This window comes from Coregonus clupeaformis, chromosome 14 (genome assembly GCF_020615455.1).
Source record: "Coregonus clupeaformis isolate EN_2021a chromosome 14, ASM2061545v1, whole genome shotgun sequence".
NCBI lineage: Eukaryota > Metazoa > Chordata > Actinopteri > Salmoniformes > Salmonidae > Coregonus > Coregonus clupeaformis.
The window spans coordinates 6,625,205-6,647,704 of NC_059205.1; the positions used below are offsets into that span (position 1 = coordinate 6,625,205).

Below are 22,500 nucleotides of genomic sequence, written 5' to 3' on the forward strand. Positions count from 1 at the left end.
TGAGAGCACCACTCTTGGGTGTGTGTTAGTGATGAGAGCACCACTCTTGGGTGTGTGTTAGTGATGAGAGCACCACTCTTGGGGGTGTTAGTGATGAGAGCACCACTCTTGGGTGTGTGTTAGTGATGAGAGCACCACTCTTGGGTGTGTGTTAGTGATTGCACCACTCTTGGGTGTGTGTTAGTGATGAGAGCACCACTCTTGGGTGTGTGTTAGTGATTGCACCACTCTTGGGTGTGTGTTAGTGATGAGAGCACCACTCTTGTGGGTGTTAGTGATGAGAGCACCACTCTTGGGGGTGTTAGTGATGAGAGCACCACTCTTGGGTGTGTGTTAGTGATGAGAGCACCACTCTTGGGTGTGTGTTAGTGATGAGAGCACCACTCTTGGGTGTGTGTTAGTGATTGCACCACTCTTGGGTGTGTGTTAGTGATGAGAGCACCACTCTTGGGGGTGTTAGTGATGAGAGCACCACTCTTGGGTGTGTGTTAGTGATTGCACCACTCTTGGGTGTGTGTTAGTGATTGCACCACTCTTGGGTGTGTGTTAGTGATGAGAGCACCACTCTTGGGTGTGTGTTAGTGATTGCACCACTCTTGGGTGTGTGTTAGTGATGAGAGCACCACTCTTGGGTGTGTGTTAGTGATGAGAGCACCACTCTAAATGTGGCTGTTTTACTACTGAGCTCTTATGGGAGACAACCAAGAAAAAACTAATAACCTCCTCCTACACCAAGAGGACTTTTCCTACATTTACATTTGAGTCATTTAGCAGACGCTCTTATCCAGAGCGACTTACAGTTAGTGAGTGCATACATTTTTCATACTGGTCCCCTGTGGGAAACGAACCCACAACCCTGGCGTTGCAAGCGCCATGCTCTACCAACTGATCTACAAACTAGTGGCAGAATGACTGACAGCTTATTCTATTCTGGACCGGCCTGGAGCACCACCAGGACTTAGGGGCCCAGACCACACACTTACCCCAGGTGCCAGAGTCCAGGGCTGGGTTAGGGTTGGGGCAGCGACGGGTGCTGCTGTCTGCTGAGAGGAGAGGGCTCCAGGGAGGGACTGAGTATGGACGCTATAGGGTATGTCCCAAATAGCACCCTATTCCCTATATAGGGCACTACTTTAGACCAGAGAATGGCACCCTATTCCCTATATAGGGCACTACTTTAGACCAGAGAATGGCACCCTATTCCCTATATAGGGCACTACTTTTGTGAAGTATAGACAATAGGGTACCATTTGTGATGTGCCCTGTGGAGATGACCTCTGACCTCTGCGCCTCCCTCACCAGGTTACAACAAATAATAATACAAATGCAATTCTACTTCTGTTTTTAAGGGGGTGTTTGGCCAATACGTGATGTACAGACTTGTGCTCTTAATTATTTTGTTTAACTTATTTTTTACACACAGATTGTGCATTTGTAAATAACCCATGTGATGATGGTTTTAAACTTGTACAGAAAAAAATAAGTAATAGATATTTTTAATTTTAAAAGGTTATTTCGTTTTGTCTGTTTTTAATGGACCAACGTTTTTTTTTTTTATATTGAGTCAGTGTCCTCTTCCTCTGTGTCAAGTTCCTTGTTGTTGTTGTTAAAGTCGATGTTATTGGCTCTTTAAGCATGTGTTGATCTGATTTTGTTCTGTTGTTTCCCCTCTGGACTGGAGTTGGATCCACGCACCACAACCAGGTGTTCATTCTAATGGAGTTGGATCCACGCACCAAGTTAATTCTTTGACTTGTGATTTGGATGCTGTGCATGCCGTTGCCGTTGTTGTAGCCTTTACTTCCTGATCCCAGAAGAAGCTGTTACCGTGTTGTGATGAAGGTTTAACTGAAGTCATTCACCTTTTTTTTTTGTTCTTCCGCCATCATTCGTTCTCTTCGTTTGCAACAAAGTTTGCATCTGAAGTAGCACCCTATTCCCTATATAGTGCACTACTTTTGATCAGGAACCTATGCTGGCCCTGGTCAAAAGTTGTGCACTATATATGGAATAGGGTGCTATTTGGGACACTGAAACACTCCGTGTACAGCCTCTCTAACCCGCGTGTGTGTGTGTGTGTTGTCCGGTGGCTGTGTCACATAAAATAATAAAGTTTGTCGTGACTTCTATAGGAGAAGAAAAAAAACATACTTTTACAGTTTCAATGTGAGATTACAACAAAACTATTTTTTTCAACATAATGCCTTTTTGAACGATAGTTCTAAAAATATGTCTATTTTTAATATTTACTTGTTACATGACGTGTACATATTTGTAATATATAATTGAATAAATTTTATTGGTTGTGAATTCAAATCGTGTCTCGGTAGTTTTGGTGTCATCTCAACTTTTTTTAGTGTATTAGAAAACTGTTATTGTTGTGTAATAGTGTTTTATTTGCCTGATGACTACTCCTGTATCCGCTCCTCTATCAATCGCTCCATACAACAAACGCTTGTGGGTGTGTCGTTTTGGCCGCAGAGATGTGGACGCTAGTGAGGATGGTGTTTCATGTGTACAGGTAGAGAGATTTATAAAAAATGTTTGTAAAGTGAGTGTTTCTCTTAGCGGAATCTGTTGGTGGCATAACTGTATTCTTCCAGTAGGTGGCGACATACACCATTACATTTACATTTTTAGTCATTTAGCAGACGCTCTTATCCAGAGCGACTTACAGGAGCAATTAGGGTTAAGTGCCTTGCTCAAGGGCACATCGACAGATTTTTCACCTAGTCGGCTCGGGGATTAGAACCAGCGACCTTTCGGTTACTGGCACAACGCTCTTAACCACTAAGCTACCTGCCGCCCTAGTAATGATGTTCCAAAATCTGTGCTATTATAAATGGTGTTAAATTGTTCGCTGTTTTTATAAATGGGTTCAACCAGACGTTAAGCTCCTGAATGGATCTGTCACTTACCGAGTTGGTAGATAGACAAATCTACACGCCTCCCTCTACAATAGAAAAATAAGATAGATATATCTATCTTATTATATATAATATAATATATATAATAATATATATTATCCAACCCCGCCACACTGATTTGTCTCACCTGCCTACTATCCTGTCCAACCATAGGATAGAGGACTCTGGAGCGGCAGGTAGCTTAGTGGGTAAGAGCGTTGTGCCAGTAACCGAAAGGTCGCTGGTTCTAATCCCTGAGCCGACTAGGTGAAAAATCTGTCGATGTGCCCTTAAGCAAGGCACTTAACCCTAATTGCTCATGTAAGTCGCTCTGGATAAGAGCGTCTGCTAAATGACTAAAATGTAAAATGTCTACAGCAAAAAAAGCCTGTTTTAGCATGGGCAGAGCCATTGACCACTTTCACCATTTTGACGTAGCCAACAGGGTGGGGACTTCCTATGGGTTAAGGAAGGATCACATCATTCCGTCCAGGTCACCCAGAGGGATCAGCCAATTTAATTCTACTCGTGAGCAAAAACATTCCCATAACTGCAGATAGCAGTAAATCACCAACCTTGGCTTTTTATACCTGTTCCAACAACACCCTCTAGGTGGCAGTATGCACCCTGTCAGTTTGTTTACCAACTCATAGTAGAAGTAGTAGTAGTAGAAGATAATGGACTACAAAATGGAGATGCCCTTTATGGTGCTGTCCATGCTCTCACCGATACCATAATGGGACAGATGCAATGACTAAGTCATTGGGCTTGTTGAAGCGGATCACTTTTGTCAAACCGATGGTCACCGCCTTTAAAAAAGTTTGGTGCATTATGGGGTAAAACGTTGTCCGACTTGCGCCTACATGTAGACTGCGTGAACTTTACAGAAATCATGTGATCAAAGGTCATTAAGTTATGACTGCAAGTTTCTGCTTTTTGCTCTTTACCAACTTCATCCTACAGCCAACGCCGCCTGCGTTGTGGGAGGACCTACTGTCAACCAATCGTTAGGGTGTTTTTATTTGACCCACGCCAACATGACCAAAGACGTGACTGAAACAGGATCCAACTTTGCTGCAATTCATATACTGTATATGAATATACTACAGTGGAGTAATACAAATGAATTCATATTTTAGGCTCAATGATTGATTGTATGATGTACACACATATGATTTAAGCTTGTGAGAGTGTGATATGGGGGGTTGGAGCCATGTTTTTTTCGGCATTATAAAGACCAGTGCCGATTTTAGCATATAAATCTTGGTGGGGCAAAAAAATTTTTTACTGCCTTAAAAAAAAAAATAACATAGCTGATATGGCTGACTTGCTTAAACAAATGTGGTTTCTACTGACAATTGAGATGTACAAACTATGGCATAAGGCGACGACAAGCGGATAAGAGGCCATCCGTAATTTCGATGAAGACATTAATGAGCGAGCTAGGACGGACGTAGTCAATATAACTATTTGTTCAGCACTTTTGAAATGTACAGCGACAGAATTCAGAACATGGGCCGTTCTTACAGTGTTCTCCCTGTACACCAAGTCAGAACCATAGGATAAATAAAGGGGGCATATAAGCAGACAATGAAAGCTCTTACAATATTCGATGATGACATTTCTCTAAAACAGGTTATAGGCTACATGTTCACCATCAAGTCAGAACAGTAGGCTAAGTAATGAGGGGGGAAAGGGACTAAATTATTAGGGTGAGGCACATGGGCTACTAACAGCTTACTACACAACATACACTTAGGATTACTTCCTTAGCTACAGTATACACATCTCCCTGGCATATTACATCATTTATGCAGCAGCATACAATACATTTTTGGACTCACCTTGTTGTGCTGTGCTCACTTGAACAGGAAGGTGGCGCGGCGGGCCTTCTGGGCTCTAGAAAGAGGCCCAAAATCCTGAGTTGGAATTCCAGAGTTGGTTGACCGTTCAAAATTATTTTCTGTATTTTCCCAGTCTGAGCTAGTTTTACCTGAGTTCCCAGTTGTTTTGAACTCACTGAAGTCTGAGATTTCCCAGTTCAGAGTTTCCAGTTGTTTTGAACGTGGCATAAGTCATGCTGGATTGACAGCATGGCCAATGTATTCAAACTTTTCTGGCCCATGGCATTACCCCCTTTGACGTGATATCCAATTGGTAGTTACGATCTTGTCTTATCGCTGCAACTCCCCTACGGACTCGGCGAAGGTTGAGAGCCAAGCCGCACCAATGTGTCGGAGGAAACACTGTCGAACTGACGACCGGAGTCAGCTTGCAGGCGCCCGGCCCGCCACAAGGAGTCGCTAGAGTACAATGAGAAAAGGACATCCCGGCCGGCCAAACCCTCCCCTAACCCGGACGACGCTGGGCCAAACCCTCCCCTAACCCGGACGACGCTGGGCCAAACCCTCCCCTAACCAGGACGACGCTGGGCCAATTGTGCGCCGCCTCATGGGTCTCCCGGTCACAGCCTGGGATCGAACCCGGTGCTCCAGTAACGCCTTAGCACTCAATGTTGAATTTGCGATTTCCAAATTGTTGTGTAATGTTTATGTCCAATGGCTGATGAGCACCAATACGTTTTAACAATAATTTATCTTCATATGACAAGGATTGAAAAGGATTTGCCAGTGGATTGCCGACTTGCATGACGACGACTGCTTGTCTAGGTTGCTAGCTAAGATTTTGAAAGTATGATGTGGACATGATCAGTCTAATCAACGCTACGGAAGATATAATGTGATTTGGCGTCATTTTATCTGTGGTCAATGACCGTGAGCCTGCTTGGATGGGCACTTCTAACGTAAGTCTATGGCAGCACCCAAGGGGCTTGAATTTTCGAGCTCTACCTGTAGATTTTGCGGTGATGTAGTGTCCCCATGAGTGACAGAACACTGAGCCAATCACGGCGTAACTAGAGACCATTACCAATCCCCTACTCTCTGTATTTTCCGCTGGCTGCCCCAACACCACAGAAAGCACTGAGCTAGGCTGAAACACCTGCATTTTGGAGCTGCCTTACTCAAGAAAGCAAAAAAGAGACCAAGTTTGTATGCGGATTTATTAACTCTACTATTATTTTTATTTACGTTGTTTGCAAACTAATATGTGACACGTATTAATTCCCAAATAACAGCAGATGCAGATGCACCCTCGACCCGACTTCACTCCTCGATTTTCGTCTACAGTCGGTTGCTTTCGCCTTACCACTCAAACGAGGCCAATGCGTCCAACTAAACTCCATAGCTCCTTTAATCCTCAGGATGTGAAAATGGACGGTGTGCCTTTAAGGGGCCCAACTGATGTAGATCTGTGTTGCTGTGGGGAGAAACTGACGCCCTCCGACTGCTGCGATCCACATTAGTGTTATTAGCGGCGGAGTTCCGTCCTGGACCTGCGTTCAAAGGGGAGACAGCGGTCAACAGTCCCAAACTATTGGAACACTGTTGCGGTAAGTGTTAATAATCTCATCTTGACTCATGTGGCGTTACTTGATGAATCGGTGTTGTGCGAGGAAACGGTTAGGTGTTCTAGGTAGCGTTTTAACCCTAGGAAAAGCGATGAGCCAGGAGAGTAGAAGAAGGTATGCTAGGCTACTGGAAGTGCAGTGTTATTAACGAAATGACTAGAACTTGCGGTTTTCACAACGCTCTTTTCCTCTTTCCATTGTGAAACATTGGACGGGCAAGGCAAATGACTCCTGATTCTGGATTTCACTTGGTGCAGCTAGATCTTCTACTAACGGCTCAGGCTATTGTAATAATAGAAACATCAAAAATAATTATTGAACTTATAGAACTTTGATCTTTCCATAGTTGCCAATAAAGGTTGTCATAATTGTTTGTGTCTTGTCGTAGAAAATGTAAATTCACTGCAGAAGCTGTGTGTTCTGTGTGTCTGCAGTAGCGGAAGAAGTGCTCAATTGTCATACTTGAGTAAAAGTAAAGATGCTGTACCTCAATAGAAAACTCAAGTTAGTCACCCAGGAAAATACTACTTGAGTAAAAGTCTAAAAGTATTTGGTTTTAAATATACTTAGGTATCAAAATTAAAAGTATAAATCATTTAAAATTCCTTTAATTAAGCAAACCAGACGGCACGATTTTCTTGTTTTTAAAAAGATTTACGTATAGTCGGGGCACACTCCAACACTCAGACATCATTTACAAACAAAGCATTTGTGTTTAGGGAGTCCACCAGATCAGAGGCAGTAGGGATGACCAGGGATGTTCTCTTGATAAGTGCGTCAATTGGACAATTTTCTTGTCAAAATTTTAAGAGTAATTTTGGATGCCAGGGAAATGTATGGAGTAAAAAGTACGTTATTTTCTTTAGGAATGTAGTGAGGTATCTATCAGATAATATTATCTACCAGATATTAGCCTAGATTTCCTCTGTCTGGTATGTGTCTCGACTTCTATTTGTTGTAAACACACACACACACACACACACACACTTCCTACTGACACTATTCTGTCTTGTGTGTTGAGTCAGGTGGACAGGCAGACGTTGCGTTGCTGTGTGTTGAGCCGACCATCAGGATGAGGCCTGGTCAGCTGTGTGTCCTGGTCCCAACCTCCACTACCCTCCTCTTCCTCCTGGTCCTATCAGGACCGTCTCAGACCAGCGCCTGTAACAAGGCCCTCTGCGCCTCCGACGTCAGCAAGTGCCTCATACAGGTGAGAACTGTCTGTGTGTGTGTGTGTGTGTGTGTGTGTGTGTGTGTGTGTGTGTGTGTGTGTGTACAGGTGAGGAGTGTGTGTGTCTGTGTGTGTAGAGGTGAGGTGTGTGTGTGTGTGTCTGTGTCTGTGTGTGTGTAGAGGTGAGGTGTGTGTGTGTGTGTCTGTGTCTGTGTGTGTGTACAGGTGAGGAGTGTGTGTGTGTGTCTGTGTGTGTGTACAGGTGAGGAGTGTGTGTGTCTGTGTGTGTGTACAGGTGAGGAGTGTGTGTGTGTGTGTGTGTGTACAGGTGAGGAGTGTGTGTGTGTGTGTGTGTGTGTGTATAGAGGTGAGGAGTGTGTGTGTCTGTGTGTGTGTACAGGTGAGGAGTGTGTGTGTGTGTGTGTGTGTAGAGGTGAGGAGTGTGTGTGTCTGTGTGTGTACAGGTGAGGAGTGTGTGTGTCTGTGTGTGTGTGTGTGTGTACAGGTGAGGAGTGTGTGTGTGTGTGTGTGTGTGTGTGTGTGTAGAGGTGAGGAGTGTGTGTGTCTGTGTGTGTACAGGTGAGGAGTGTGTGTGTCTGTGTGTGTACAGGTGAGGAGTGTGTGTGTGTGTGTCTGTGTGTGTCTGTGTGTGTGTACAGGTGAGGAGTGTGTGTGTGTGTGTGTGTACAGGTGAGGAGTGTGTGTCTGTGTGTGTGTAGAGGTGAGGAGTGTGTGTGTCTGTGTGTGTGTACAGGTGAGGATGTGTGTGTGTGTGTACAGGTGAGGAGTGTGTGTCTGTGTGTGTGTGTAGAGGTGAGGAGTGTGTGTGTGTGTACAGGTGAGGAGTGTGTGTGCGTGCCAAATCTTGGTGATGTGTAGAAGAGGGTAAGATAACGCTTGTGAGGTCATCAGTCCACCCACGGTCATCAGTCCACCCACGGTCACAGACTCATGACCAAACACTATGTCATCAGTCCACCCACGGTCACAGACTCATGACCAAACACTATGTCATCAGTCCACCCACGGGCACAGACTCATGACCAAACACTATCTTCTCATTACTACTGTGTGTGTTTTGACTTCTATATCTTTATCTCGTGGTCCTCTGTAGCTCAGCTGGTAGAGCACGGAGCTTGTAACGCCATGGTAGTGGGTTCGATCCCCCCGGGACCACCCATACACAAAAAAAATGTATGCACGCATGACTGTAAGTCGCTTCGGATAAAAGCGTCTGCTAAATGGCATATTATTATTATTATTTATCTCACTAGTGGATTTAACAGAGGTTGCACGTTTACTATATTCCCCCCACTAGTTTGTTCATGGGGTCCTCCAGTCGCATTCTAATGTGCCTTTACGATATCATTCTCATAATCTATACATTATTCTGTACCAGAAAAACAACAGCTATACACTTTTAGGTGCTGTCTATAACCTAAAATGGTTATTTGACTGTCCCCATAGGATAACCATTTTAAAGAACCCTTTTTGGTTCCAGGTAGAACCCTTTTTGGTTCCAGGTAGAACCTGTTTGGGTTCCAGGTAGAACCCGTTTGGGTTCCATGTAAAACCCTTTCCACAGCGGGTTTTACATGGAACCCAAAAGGGCTATATTTTGCTATGGCAGGGCTCTCCAACCCTGTTCCTGGAGAGCTACCCTCCTGTAGGTTTTTGCTGCAACTCCCAGTTGTAAAACTAACCTTATTCATCTTATCAACCAGCTAATTATTAGAATCGGGTGCACTAGATTAGGGTTGGAGTGTAAACCTACAGGACGGTAGCTCTCCAGGAACAGGGTTGTAGAGCGCTGTACTATGGGGACAGCCAAAGAACCATGACAATGGTATACCATGAAAATAGACACTTCCTATTCTTCCTGACTGGTTGTAAAAATGAATAGAGAATCTGAAGGGAAGAAAGCAGATACATTCCTGTGATAATCTGAACAAAATGTTGAACCGCTTCCCAGAATGAGTCAGTCGCTGACAGAGAAATAGTGTTGTTATCTAACACACTATGCTCGTCGGATGTGGCAGGGCTTGCAAACTATCACAGATTACAAAGGGAAACCCAGCCACGAACTGCCCAGTGACGCGAGCCTACCAGACGAGCTAAACGTCTATGCTGGCTTCGAGGCAAGCAACACTGAACCATGCATGAGAGCACCAGCTGTTCTGGACGACTGTGTGATCTCGCTCTGCGTTGCCAATGTGAGTAAGACCTTTAAACAGGTTAACAGGCCGTGGGGCCAGACAGATTACCAGGATGCGTACTCAGAGCAAGCGCTGACCAGCTGGCAAGTGTCTTCACTGACCCAGTCTGTAATACCTACGTTCCAAGCAGACCACCATAATCCCTGTGCCCAAGAACGCCAAGGTAACCTGTCTAAATGACTATCACCCTGTAGCACTCACATCTGTAGCCACACTGCCCTCTCCCACCTGGACAAGAGGAACACCTATATGATAATGCTGTTCATTGACTACAGCTCAGCGTTGGGCGGTGCACAATTGGCCCAGCGTCGTCCAGGGTAGGGGAGGGAATGGCCGGCAGGGGATGTAGCTCAGTTGGTAGAGCATGGCGTTTGCAACGCCAGGGTTGTGGGTTCGATTCCCACGGGGGGCCAGTATAAAAAAAAAAAATTATTCACTAACTGTAAGTCGCTCTGGATAAGAGCGTCTGCTAAATGACTAAAATGTAAATGTTAACACGGGGGGCCCCTCAGGGGTCACCCATGACTGCGTGACCTCGCACGACTCCAACACCATCATTCAGATCCTCAAAAGGTTATACAGCTGCACCATTGAGAGCATCTTGACTGGCTGCATCACCGCCTCGTATGGCAACTGCTTGGCATCCGACCGCAAAGCGCTAGAGGGTAGTGCGGCCCAGTACATCACTGAACAGCTTCTACCCCCTAGCCAGAAGACTGTTAAATAGTTATCCAATAGCTACCCGGGCTATCTGCATTGATCCCCCCCCCTTTTGACTAACTCTTTTGACTCATCACATACACTGCTGCTACTGTTTATTATCTATCCTGTTGCCTAGTCACTTTACCCCTACCTATATGTACATATCTACCTCAATGACCTCGTACCCCTGCACATGGACTCGGTACCCCGTGTATATAGCCAAGTTATTACCTCGTACCCCTGCACATGGACTCGGTACCCCGTGTATATAGCCATGTTATTACCTCGTACCCCTGCACATGGACTCGGTACCCCGTGTATATAGCCAAGTTATTACCTCGTACCCCTGCACATGGACTCGGTACCCTGTGTATATAGCCATGTTATTACCTCGTACCCCTGCACATGGACTCGGTACCCCGTGTATATAGCCAAGTTATTACCTCGTACCCCTGCACATGGACTCGGTACCCCGTGTATATAGCCAAGTTATTACCTCGTACCCCTGAACATGGACTCGGTACCCCGTGTATATAGCCAAGTTATTACCTCGTACCCCTGCACATGGACTCGGTACCCCGTGTATATAGCCAAGTTATTACCTCGTACCCCTGTACACATTTAATGTAATAGTACACATTTCTATTATTCGTAAATGTTTCTCTCTGCGTTGTCGGGAAGCTACCATTAGTAATCTATTCACCATTAGTCTACACCTATTGTGTGCGAAGGCATGTTGCAGATAGCGTTTGATTTGTATCTACAGTCTACTACACACCCCCTGCAGGTTTCTGGGTCTGCTTTAGGAGAACAAGTAAATCAAAATGTTGATTTTAAAATCACCACAGGACAGGGAATTGACTCTTACTTCAACTAGAGATTTTGAAATGTTGGAATTCATTTTTAGGTTATCAAATTGAATTCCACTTGTGCAATGTATTTTATGTAAGAGTGTATATGAAAGGATTACTTGGTGGTGAGTGATCCCTGGTAACAATCTGTACCTACAGTTCTCTGCACTCTACTATGGCAGAAAAACACACTGACTCACTGAACTGTACTACACTGTTACTTTTACCATAACATTCTTGTTGAATACCCAGTTCTCTTTTTGAGGTACCAATTAAAAAAGATTTAAAATATTGAACACTTCCATTTGTTTTAGTTTTAATATAATAAACATTCTTTTGAATATATCTGAATGTCTAACATCTGTTTTAATGCTACAGAGCCCATACAGTTTATATAAATATCTTCTGTGAATCCATAGAGTGTCATAAACCGTCGTGGATGTGGTGGAGGAGTCAAGCGCAGGAAGCAGAGGTTTAGTCCAACAAGACTTTTAATAGTCTCAAATGCAAGATAACAAACCCCGACCTCGATAACACGAAGTGGCGAGGGAAAATTACGCACACGCGTAAAACACTAAACATGGAAAAATGACACGGAAAACAAACACGTATCATATACAAAGTGGCAACGGAAAAACAACACACAAATACCCTAGATACAACACGGAACTTATAAGACACGTAATCAACTCTCAAACAGACACAGGTGTGACAGACAGACAAAAGCAATCAAACTCAGAAACATAGAGCGGTGGCAGCTAGTACTCCGGGGACGGCGAACGCCGAAGCCTGCCCGAACCAGGAGGAGGAGCAGCCTCGGCCGAAACCGTGACAGTACCCCCCTTGACCGCGGCTCCAGCCGCGCCGACCCGGCCTCGGGGGACGGCCAGGAGGACGCGGACCCGGGCGCGTGGGATGCCCATGGTGAAACTCAGTCAGGAGGGATGGATCGAGTATATCCCTCCTGGGCACCCAGCACCGTTCCTCCGGACCGTACCCCTCCCACTCCACGAGATACTGGAGACCACTCCTCCGGCGCCTCGAGTCCAAGATGGTCCGGACCCTGTACGCCGGGGGCCCCCTCGATGTCCAAAGGGGCGGAGGGGTCTCTCCTATCTCATCTTCTTGGAGTGGGCCAGCTACCACCGGCCTGAGAAGAGACACATGGAACGAGGGGTTAATATTTTTATACTCAATTGGCAGTTGTAACCTGTAACACACCTCGTTCAATCTTCTCAGGACTTTGAAGGGCCCCACAAACCGCCCGACCCAGCTTCCGGCAGGGCAGGCGGAGGGGCAGGTTTCGAGTCGAGAGCCAGACTCGATCTCCCGGTGCGTACACCGGTCCCTCACTGCGGTGGCGATCGGCGCTCGCCTTTTGGTGACGGATGGCACGCTGCAGATGGACATGGGCAGCGTCCCCACGTCTCTTCCGAGCGCCCGAATCCACTGCGTCCACCGCAGGGGCCTCGATCTGGCTCTCGTGCCACGGTGCCAGGACCGGCTGATAACCTAAAACACACTGGAAAGGTGTTAAGTTGGTGGAGGAGTGGCGGAGGAGAGTTCTGGGCCATCTCTGCCCAGGGGATGAACCTCGACCACTCCTCCGGCCGGTCCCGGCAATAGGACCTCAAAAACCTACCCACATCCTGGTTGACACGTTCCACCTGCCCATTACTCTCTGGGTGGTACCCCGAGGTAAGGCTTACCGAGACCCCCAACCGTTCCATGAACGCTCCCAAACTCTGGAAGTGAACTGGGGACCTCGGTCAGACACAATATCCTCGGGGACCCCATAGTGCCGGAACACATGGGTAAAGAGGGCCTCAGCGGTTTGTAGGGCAGTAGGGAGACCCGGCATGGGAAGGAGACGACAGGCCTTGGAAAACCGATCCACAACGACCAATATGGTGGTATTCCCCTGGGAGTGGGGTAGGTCTGTTACGAAATCCACCGATAGGTGGGACCATGGTCGTTGTGGAACGGGCAGGGGATGTAGCTTACCCCTGGGCAAATGTCTAGGCGCCTTACACTGGGCACACACCGAGCAGGAGGAGACATAAACCCTCACATCCCTAGCTAACGTTGGCCACCAGTATTTCATGCTAAGACAGTGCACGGTCCGGCCAATACCTGGATGTCCAGAGGAGGGTGATGTATGAGCCCAATAAACAAGACGATCACGGACCTCGGGCGGAACGTACGTCCGCCCCACAGGACACTCGGGGGGAGTAGGGTCGGTACGCAGTGCCCGCTCGATTTCCGTATCGACCTCCCATACCACCGGAGCCACCAAACAAGATTCCGGCAATATGGAAGTAGGCTCGTTGGACCTCTCCTCCGTGTCATACCGCCGGGACAGGGCGTCTGCCTTACCATTCTGGGACCCTGGGATGTATGTGATCTTAAAAACAAACCGGGTTAGGAACATATTCCACCTAGCCTGACGAGGGTTCAATCTCCTAGCTGCCCGGATGTACTCCAGGTTACGGTGATCAGTCAGAATGAGGAAAGGGTGTTGAGCCCCCTCAAGCCAATGCCTCCACACCTTTAGGGCTTGGACTACGGCTAACAACTCCCTGTCCCCAACATCATAGTTGCGCTCCGCCCGAGCTGAGCTTCTTCGAGTAGAAAGCACAGGGGCGGAGTTTGAGGTGGCGCCCGGACCGCTGTGACAGGACTGCCCCAATACCGGTCTCGGACGCGTCTACCTCAACCTGGAATGGTAAAGAGGGATCCGGATGCGCCAGCACCGGAGCCGAGGTGAACAGGTTCTTAAGTTTGACAAATGCCCTGTCCGCCTCAGCCGACCACCGCAAGCGAACCGGACCCCCCTTTAGCAGGGACGTAATGGGAGCTGCAACCTGTCCAAAACCCCCGAATAAACCTCCGGTAGTAATTAGCAAAACCCAAGAACTGCTGCACCTCTTTTACAGTGGTTGGAGTTTGCCAATTACGCACGGCCGATACCCGGTCTACCTCTATCTCCACACCAGACGCGGACAACCGATAACCCAAAAAGGAGACGGACTCCTGGAAGAACAGGCATTTCTCTGCCTTGACATACAAGTCATGCTCCAACAGTCTTCTCAACACTCGGCGCACCTGGGCTACATGCTCGGCTCGTGTAGAAGAGTACACTAGGATGTCGTCGATGTAAACTACTACACCCTGCCCATGCATGTCCCGGAAAATCTCGTCAACAAAGGATTGGAAGACTGACGGAGCATTCATTAACCCGTATGGCATGACGAGATACTCGTAATGACCCGAGGTGGTGCTAAATGCTGTCTTCCATTCATCCCCCTCCCTAATGCGCACCAGATTGTACGCGCTCCTGAGATCCAACTTTGTGAAGAACCGCGCGCGTAATGATTCCGTCATCGTCGCAATCAGTGGCAGTGGGTAGCTGTATTTAACTGTGATCTGATTGAGACTACGATAATCAATACACGGGCGCAATCCCCGTCCTTCTTCTTCACAAAGAAGAAACTCGAGGAGACTGGGGAAGTAGAGGACCGTATGTATCCCTGTGCCAAGGACTCGGCTATGTATGTCTCCATAGCCGCTGTCTCCTCTTGAGACAGGGGATACACATGACTCCGTGGAAGAGCCGCTCCTGTTTGGAGATTTATCGCACAGTCCCCCTGTCTATGAGGAGGTAGCCGTGCTGCCCTCGATTTGCTAAACACGAGTGCTAAATCCTCATACTCGGGGGGGAATGCGCAGTGCGGGCACTTGGTTCGGACTCTCTACCGAGGTCGCCCCTACGGAAACACCTAGACATTTCCCTACACACTGAGCAGACCACTCCATAAGAGCCCTCTGTTGCCACGCTATGGTAGGATCATGGGTGCTTAACCAGGGAAGGCCCAACACCACGGGGGTACGCAGGAGAGTCAATCAGATAAAACTGAATGATCTCCTCATGACCCCCCTGCGTCGTCATAGTCAGTGGTGCTGTGACCTCCCTGATCAGGCCCGACCCCAACGGCCGGCTGTCTAATGCGTGGACAGGAAATGGATTGTCTACCGGCCGAAGGGGAATCCTTAACCTACTACAAAATGCCCGATCAATAAAGTTCCCAGCTGCGCCTGAATCTACTAGCGCCTTATGCTGGGAATGAGGTGCCACCTGTGGAAACCTCACAGGAATACTCATGTGACCAACAGAGAGCTCTGGGTGAGTGGGGCGCCTACTCACCTGAAATGACTCCCCAGTGCATGGCCTGTTGTCACCTCTCCCAGGAGACCCTCCCCAGCACCTGGCCGCAGTGTGTCCTCCACGACCGCAGGTGGTGCAGGGGATGGCCCCCCTCGGGTTCCCTCTCCTCCTCTCTCTAGCGCCAGCACCCCTAGCTCCATGGGAATCGGCTCGGGGTGCTGGAGGGTGGACTGGACGACCCCCCACTCGGGACGTCCGCGGGTAGCCAGCAGGGTATCCAGACGGATGGAAATGTCCACCAACTGGTCAAACGACAGGTTGGTGTCCCTGCAGGCCAGCTCCCTACGAACGTCCTCTCGTAGACTACATCGGTACTGGTCGATGAGGGCCCTCTCATTCCACCCCGCATCCGCCGCTAGTGTCCGGAACTCCAGTGCGAACTCCTGTGCGCTCCTCTTCCCCTGTCGGAGGTGGAATAGACGCTCTCCCGCCGCTTTCCCCTCAGGGGGATGATCGAAGACAGCCCTGAAGCGGCGGGAGAACTCCGCGTAGGTGATGGTAGCGGCGTCTATTCCCCTCCATTCGGCGTTGGCCCATTCCAACGCCTTGTCGGAGAGACAGGAGATGAGGGCGGAGACGCTCTCGTATCCCGAGGGCGCCGGGTGTATAGTGGCAAGGTACAGTTCTACCTGCAGGAGGAATCCCTGACACCCGGCTGCAGAACCGTCATATGCCCTCGGGAGTGAGAGCCGAATGCCACTGGGTTCCGGTACTGAGAGAGGAGGACTGGCCGTTGGTGATGCGATGTTGTAAGGGTCCTTGGCCACCTCAGAGTTCACCAATCGGCGCAGGGCGTTGGACACCTCGTCCATGGCGGTCCCGAGTTGCTGGATCATGGCGTCCTGGAAATTGATCCGGTCCAGCAGGGATTCGGGTGCCGCCGCTGATCCTGCTGACTCCATGATGGTGTGTTGTTCTGTCATAAACCGTCGTGGATGTGGTGGAGGAGTCAAGCGCAGGAAGCAGAGGTTTAGTCCAACAAGACTTTTAATAGTCTCAAATGCAAGATAACAAACCCCGACCTCGATAACACGAAGTGGCGAGGGAAAATTACGCACACGCGTAAAACACTAAACATGGAAAAATGACACGGAAAACAAACACGTATCATATACAAAGTGGCAACGGAAAAACAACACACAAATACCCTAGATACAACACGGAACTTATAAGACACGTAATCAACTCTCAAACAGACACAGGTGTGACAGACAGACAAAAGCAATCAAACTCAGAAACATAGAGCGGTGGCAGCTAGTACTCCGGGGACGGCGAACGCCGAAGCCTGCCCGAACCAGGAGGAGGAGCAGCCTCGGCCGAAACCGTGACATAGAGTTAGACAGCATTTCGAAGATTGATTAAAAAAAGGTCCATGTTTTATTTTATGGTGGTTCTACGTGGTTTTGTTTACACAGGCAGCCCAATTCTGATCTTTCTACCACAAATTGGTCTTTTGACCAATCACATCAGATCTTTTTCAGAACTGATCTGGTCAAAAGACCAACTTGTGAAAAAAAAAAAAAATCCTTTATCCGGCTTCGGTACACTGGCAATGGTGTTGACCATGGTGGGCTGCGGAAGCTGAAACTCTTTGTGCTTGAAGCGAATGGTCTTGTCCTGTCTGCGGTGTACGGCCGGCTGGATAAGACTCTGCCGGAAGTGGTGTATGGCTCGTAGGCCTTAACCACCAACTGTTTGGACCTCTTGCAGAAGATATGCTGTTACTGCACGTCTCCTGGAAAGACCAATCAAATCAAATTTTATTTGTCACATGCGCCGAATACAACAGGTGTAGACCTTACAGTGAAATGCTTACTTACAAGCCCTTAACCAACAATTCAGTTTTAAGAAAGAATACCCCCCCCAAAAAAAATATTGGGTGCAGATCAGCTTTAATATCGCAGATATTCCATCAATGTCATTGTCTGCATCACATCCAATCCCCCATATGTTTTTTTTCTCTCGCAAATATATATATATATATATATATATATCATTTAAAAATATATATTTCCCTTTATTACTTTCCAACCCCACCACCCCTTCCCTAATTGGAGTAAACTAGTGAACAACAACGCTTAGGCCTCTACTTCCAGCTTATACATACTATATACATTTTATGGACAGAGTCAATTTTACAATAATTATATTTGGTTAGTATTTACTCCTGAACTTCCTCTACCCTCAACCTCTCTGATCATTTTCATGATGTCCATCCGGTTTGCTTCTATATGCCATATCTTTCTAACTGTGCTCTTTCACAAAAGCTCCCAACCTATATACTTATTATGGACACAGTATGCTTTACATTAGTTATCTTGTTGTTATTAGTTGTTGTTAGTTGTTATTAGTCCCATCCTTCAGCTCCATACAAATGGGAACTTTTAGTCATTGAGGCAATGGTGGGAGGATGGGAAGGCCCAAATATGTGTGTTTTGTCAACAGTATACTTCTCTGTCTGCTATTATGATGAAACTAATGTCAGAGCACTTCAGCAGGATATAGATATAGCTCGCTCAGAATGACCCTGGTCTGGACAGAACTTTACAGGACAAAAGACATGAACTGGGGTCATTCATACATGAGAGGGTGAAAGGGGAGGGGGGGGCCTTGGTCAGATCTTGTTTCGCTACTCTCAAGAGATAGGGATGCTTCTAGCTCTTTCTCAGCACAAACAAATGGTCTGCCTTGTCTCCCTGATGGGAGGGTGACCACGGACAATGTTGAGATGCGTCGGCACGACGCGGACTTCTATTCTGCTCTCTACAGGGAGGAGGACTGTGACTGTGCGCTGAACACTTGCTTCAAGGACTTCCTAAACAGAGCGCTGCTTTGCACTCAGACAGGAACTTTGCAGTTCTCCTCAGCCCCTGGTATTGATCGTTTGCCATCAGACTTTTACAATCATTTCTGGGGATGTATTTGGGGGGATTTCCATGAAGTGTTGTGTGAATCCCTTCGGGAGGGTTGTCACCCAATGTCTTGTCAACGTGCTGTGCTTTCCTTATTGCCAAAGAAGGGGGATTTGGCAGAATATAAGATCATATCTAAGTGTCTCTAACAGGTTAAAGGTCATATCTAAGTGTCTCTCTAACAGGTTAAAGGTCATATCTAAGTGTCTCTCTAACAGGTTAAAGGAATATCTGGGGCTGTTAGTCCACAAGGACCAATCATATTGCATACCTGACTGTTCGATTGTGTATAATGTTATGGATGTTTGTAAACTGTCAGATGTGAATTTTGGCCTGCTTTCTCTGGATCAGGAGAAGGCTTTTGATTGTGTAGACCACCGGTATTTGTTTGAAACGATGAAATATTTTTTTTGTCTTGGGTGATTTTACTGTATGGTGAAGGTGTGGGGTGGGTTGAGCTGCTCTATCCCAGTCCACAGAGGTATTAGGTTGTCTCGGGACAGCTAGACTGTCTCGCAATTGAGCCGTTGCTTTGTTTACTGCGAGTGAAGCTTTACTGGTTTCTCCATGCCAGGGATGACTCAGCATCCAGGGGCAGCTTTGTCTGCGTACGCAGATGTGACCGTGTTCATTACAGGGAGCGAGGACGTTCAGGTTCTCTCCGGTGCTCTAGAAGTGTATGAGAAGGCCTCTTCAGCTAGGGTGAATTGGGCCAAAAGTGAAGCTCTGTGGGCAGGTCAGTGTCAAACATGGACCACTCCACAGCTACTAGGGGGGTTACAGTGGGGTAGGAATGGATTAAAGACTTTGATCATTTCTTCTGGTCAGGACAGCACTTGATTCGAGCTACGGCCTTGTACCTGCCACAGCAAGGTGGGCAGGGCCTATTGGACATTGCCTCAAGGGCTTCTGTCTGCCTGCAGCCCGGAGACTTCTCTACGGCTGTGTACCCTGTTAACCAGCTGGTTCTCTGCCTTGGGGAAGGTCTTCTCTACCCGCCTCTCCCAGACTGGTGGGGCTGTGTACCCTGGTAACCAGCTGGTTCTCTGCCTTGGGGGAGGTCTTCTCTACCCACCTGTTTTCGTTTTTGGATTATATATAATATATATTTTTAGGCACAAGTGAGTGGTAGTCATACTCAACTTCATAACAGGAGCAGCCAAGCCAGCTATCTGGAAGACCAGGAAAAATGGCATACATGGACAGGGGTCTGTGGACGTGGTTGGGCATGCTCAGGGGGATGTTGGCAGCAAGACTGAGGGTTGAGTATGCTTAATACAGGCTGGTAGGAAAACCTTAGGCTCTTCATTAGTACGTGGGGCCTTCAGGGGGTGTTTTGCTCTGTCAATGAGGAGGGAGATCTGGATTTGGGCCATGTTTTGTCTTACAGGCTGGTGACATCTGAGGGCTGAATGGGGATGTACTGTAGTGTGTGGTCTCGACACAATAAAGGGGATTTTCAAAATGGTACATCGCAAAAGCAAGTGAAATAAACAATAAACAAAACTGAAAAGACACAAAACATAAACAAAAAACTATTAGAATTTAACAGTAAACATTGCATTCAAAAAGGTTTAAAAAAGACATTTCAAGTGTTATATTATCAGCTATGTACTGTGTTTTAGCAATGTGCAAATAGTTGTAGTACGAATAGTAGGGGAAGATAAATAAACAGGTAAATATTGGTGGTATTTACAGTGTTGTTTGTGCTCCACTGGTTGCCCTTTTCTCATGGCAACAGGCCACAAATCTTGCTGCTGTGATTGCACACTGCGGCACTTCACCTAACCGATATGGGAGTTTATCAATGTTTGATTTTGTTTTCAAATTCTCTGTGGGTCTGTGTTATCTGTGGGAAATATGTATCTCTACTGTGGTCATACATTTGGCAGGAGGTTAGGAAGTGCAGCTCAGTTTCCACCTCATTTTCTGGGCAGTGGGCACATAGGCAGACCTGGCTCTTGAGAGAACACAGGCTATGCCGGCCTCTCTCAATAGCAAGGCTATGCTCACTGAGTCTGTACACAGTCAAGGATTTTCTTAATTTTGGGTCAGTCACAGTGGTCAGGTAGTCTGCAACTGTGTACTCTCTGTTCAGGGCCAAATAGCATTCTAGTTTGCTCTGTTTGTTTGGTTGATTCTTTCCAGTGTCAAATAGTTATCTTTTTGCTTTCTCATAATTTGGTTGGGTCTAATTGTGCCTAGAGAGGAGCTATAGGTGTACCTACCATAGGAGTCCCCTTGAAGCCTACCATTGACTATGTACATACCCAGCGTGCGACAGAGCTGCAGGAGTTGTGACCCATTCTTGTTGGTTGTTTTGTTGTAGTTGTGCCTAGGGGGTTATATGGGGGAGGGAATGCTGTCACCTCCAGGTAGGTGTTTGTCCCCCTGTGTGCTGAGGGTGTCAGGTTCTTGTCCAGTTCTGGCGTTTAGGTCGCCACAGACTAGTACATGTCCCTGGATCTGGAAATTATTGATTTCCCCCCTCTAGGATGGAGAAGCTTTCTTCAGTAAAGTATGGGGATTCTAGGAAGGTATATAGGAAGGACACAGGAGGACATTTTCTCTGTTGAGATTATTAGGTGTGCTTGCAGCACAACTCTAGATTTCTTACATAGTCGTGTTAATCTATTAACACGAAACCAACTTCCAAATGTCCAGACTAACCCCAACTCGGATTGTGAGAGAACATATTTTAAATAGCGTTTATACATTTTTGAACTAATAACAAATATTTAAATGAGCCCCCAATGCATTTCACTGGTATGAAAAAGGCCCATGTACTTGAATGGTAAAATAAGTAAATAATTCTAGACCTAGCTCCTCCTACCCCATTTACACCATCAACACCAAACCAACGTTGAGATGTTCAGACCCAACTTAGATTGCTTGTCAAAGGATATTTGATACTATGTGTACTTTTGGAAGCATTTCAGGTAGCTTAGTGGTCGAGAGCGTTGTGCCAGTAACCGAAAGGTCCCTGGTTCTAATCCCCGAGCCGACTAGGTGAAAAATCTGTCGATGTGCCCTTGAGCAAGGTACTTAACCCTAATTGCTCATGTAAGTCGCTCTGGATAAGAGCGTCTGCTAAATGACTAAAATGTAAATGTGAAATGATAACCATTTAAACTGTAAAGAAGTGAACGTGTGTTTGAAACCATAGAAATACGGTGGTTGCTATCCTAGATGGTCGTGGTCCTTTTATAAATTAAGCTACAAGACCAACTTTAAAACTTTCAGGCTATCCTAACTTTAAATTCTCTAAAACCCTTATAAATTATAAACAATTAAATTAGCATAAAATAGCATAAAATAAATCATTGAACTGTTCAATCTAGAGACACACAACCAACTTTCACAAGTTCAGGCTATCCTAACTTTCAAATCTTAAACACTTTTATCAACTATAACTATATACAGTGCATTCGGAAAGTATTCAGACCCCTTGACTTTTTCCACATTTTGTTACGTTACAGCCTTATTCTAAAATTGATTAAATCAATATTTTTCCTCATCAATCTACACGCAATACCCATTAATGACAAAGTGAAAACAGGTTTTGATTATTTTAGCAAATGTATTAAAAATTAAAAACAGATACCTTATTTACATAAGTATTCAGACCCTTTGCTATGAGACTCAAAATTGAGCTCAGGTGCATCCTGTTTCCATTGATCATCCTTGAGATGTTTCTACAACTTAATTGGAGTTCACTTGTGATAAATTCAATTGATTTGACATGATTTGGAAAGGCACACACCTGTCTATATAAGGTCCCACAGTTGACAGTGCATGTCAGAGCAAAAACCAAGCCATGAGGTCTAAGGAATTGTCCGTAGAGCTCCGAGACAGGATTGTGTCGATGTACAGATCTGGGGAAGGGTACAAAATTTTTTCTTAAATGGAATAAGTTTGGAACCACCAAGACCCTTCCTAGAGCTGGCTGCCCGGCCAAACTGAGCAATCGGGGGAGAAGGGCCTTGGTCAGGGAAGTGACCAAGAACCCGATGGTCACTCTTACAGAGCTCCAGAGTTCCTCTGTGGA

General features: G+C 46.6%; 1 protein-coding gene across 1 annotated transcript in view; it reads left to right on the top strand.

Annotated features, from left to right (window-relative positions):
* The first annotated feature begins 6,224 nt into the window (after positions 1-6,224).
* The window catches only part of LOC121580561 (twisted gastrulation protein homolog 1-A-like), an 82,554-nt gene continuing 66,278 nt past the window's right edge, over positions 6,225-22,500 (top strand). The window contains exons 1-2 of the mRNA XM_045224659.1: positions 6,225-6,357; positions 7,401-7,585. Of these exons, the coding sequence (XP_045080594.1) occupies positions 7,448-7,585 (138 nt within the window). The 5' untranslated portion in view covers positions 6,225-6,357; positions 7,401-7,447. The remainder of the gene's footprint in view (positions 6,358-7,400; positions 7,586-22,500) is intronic.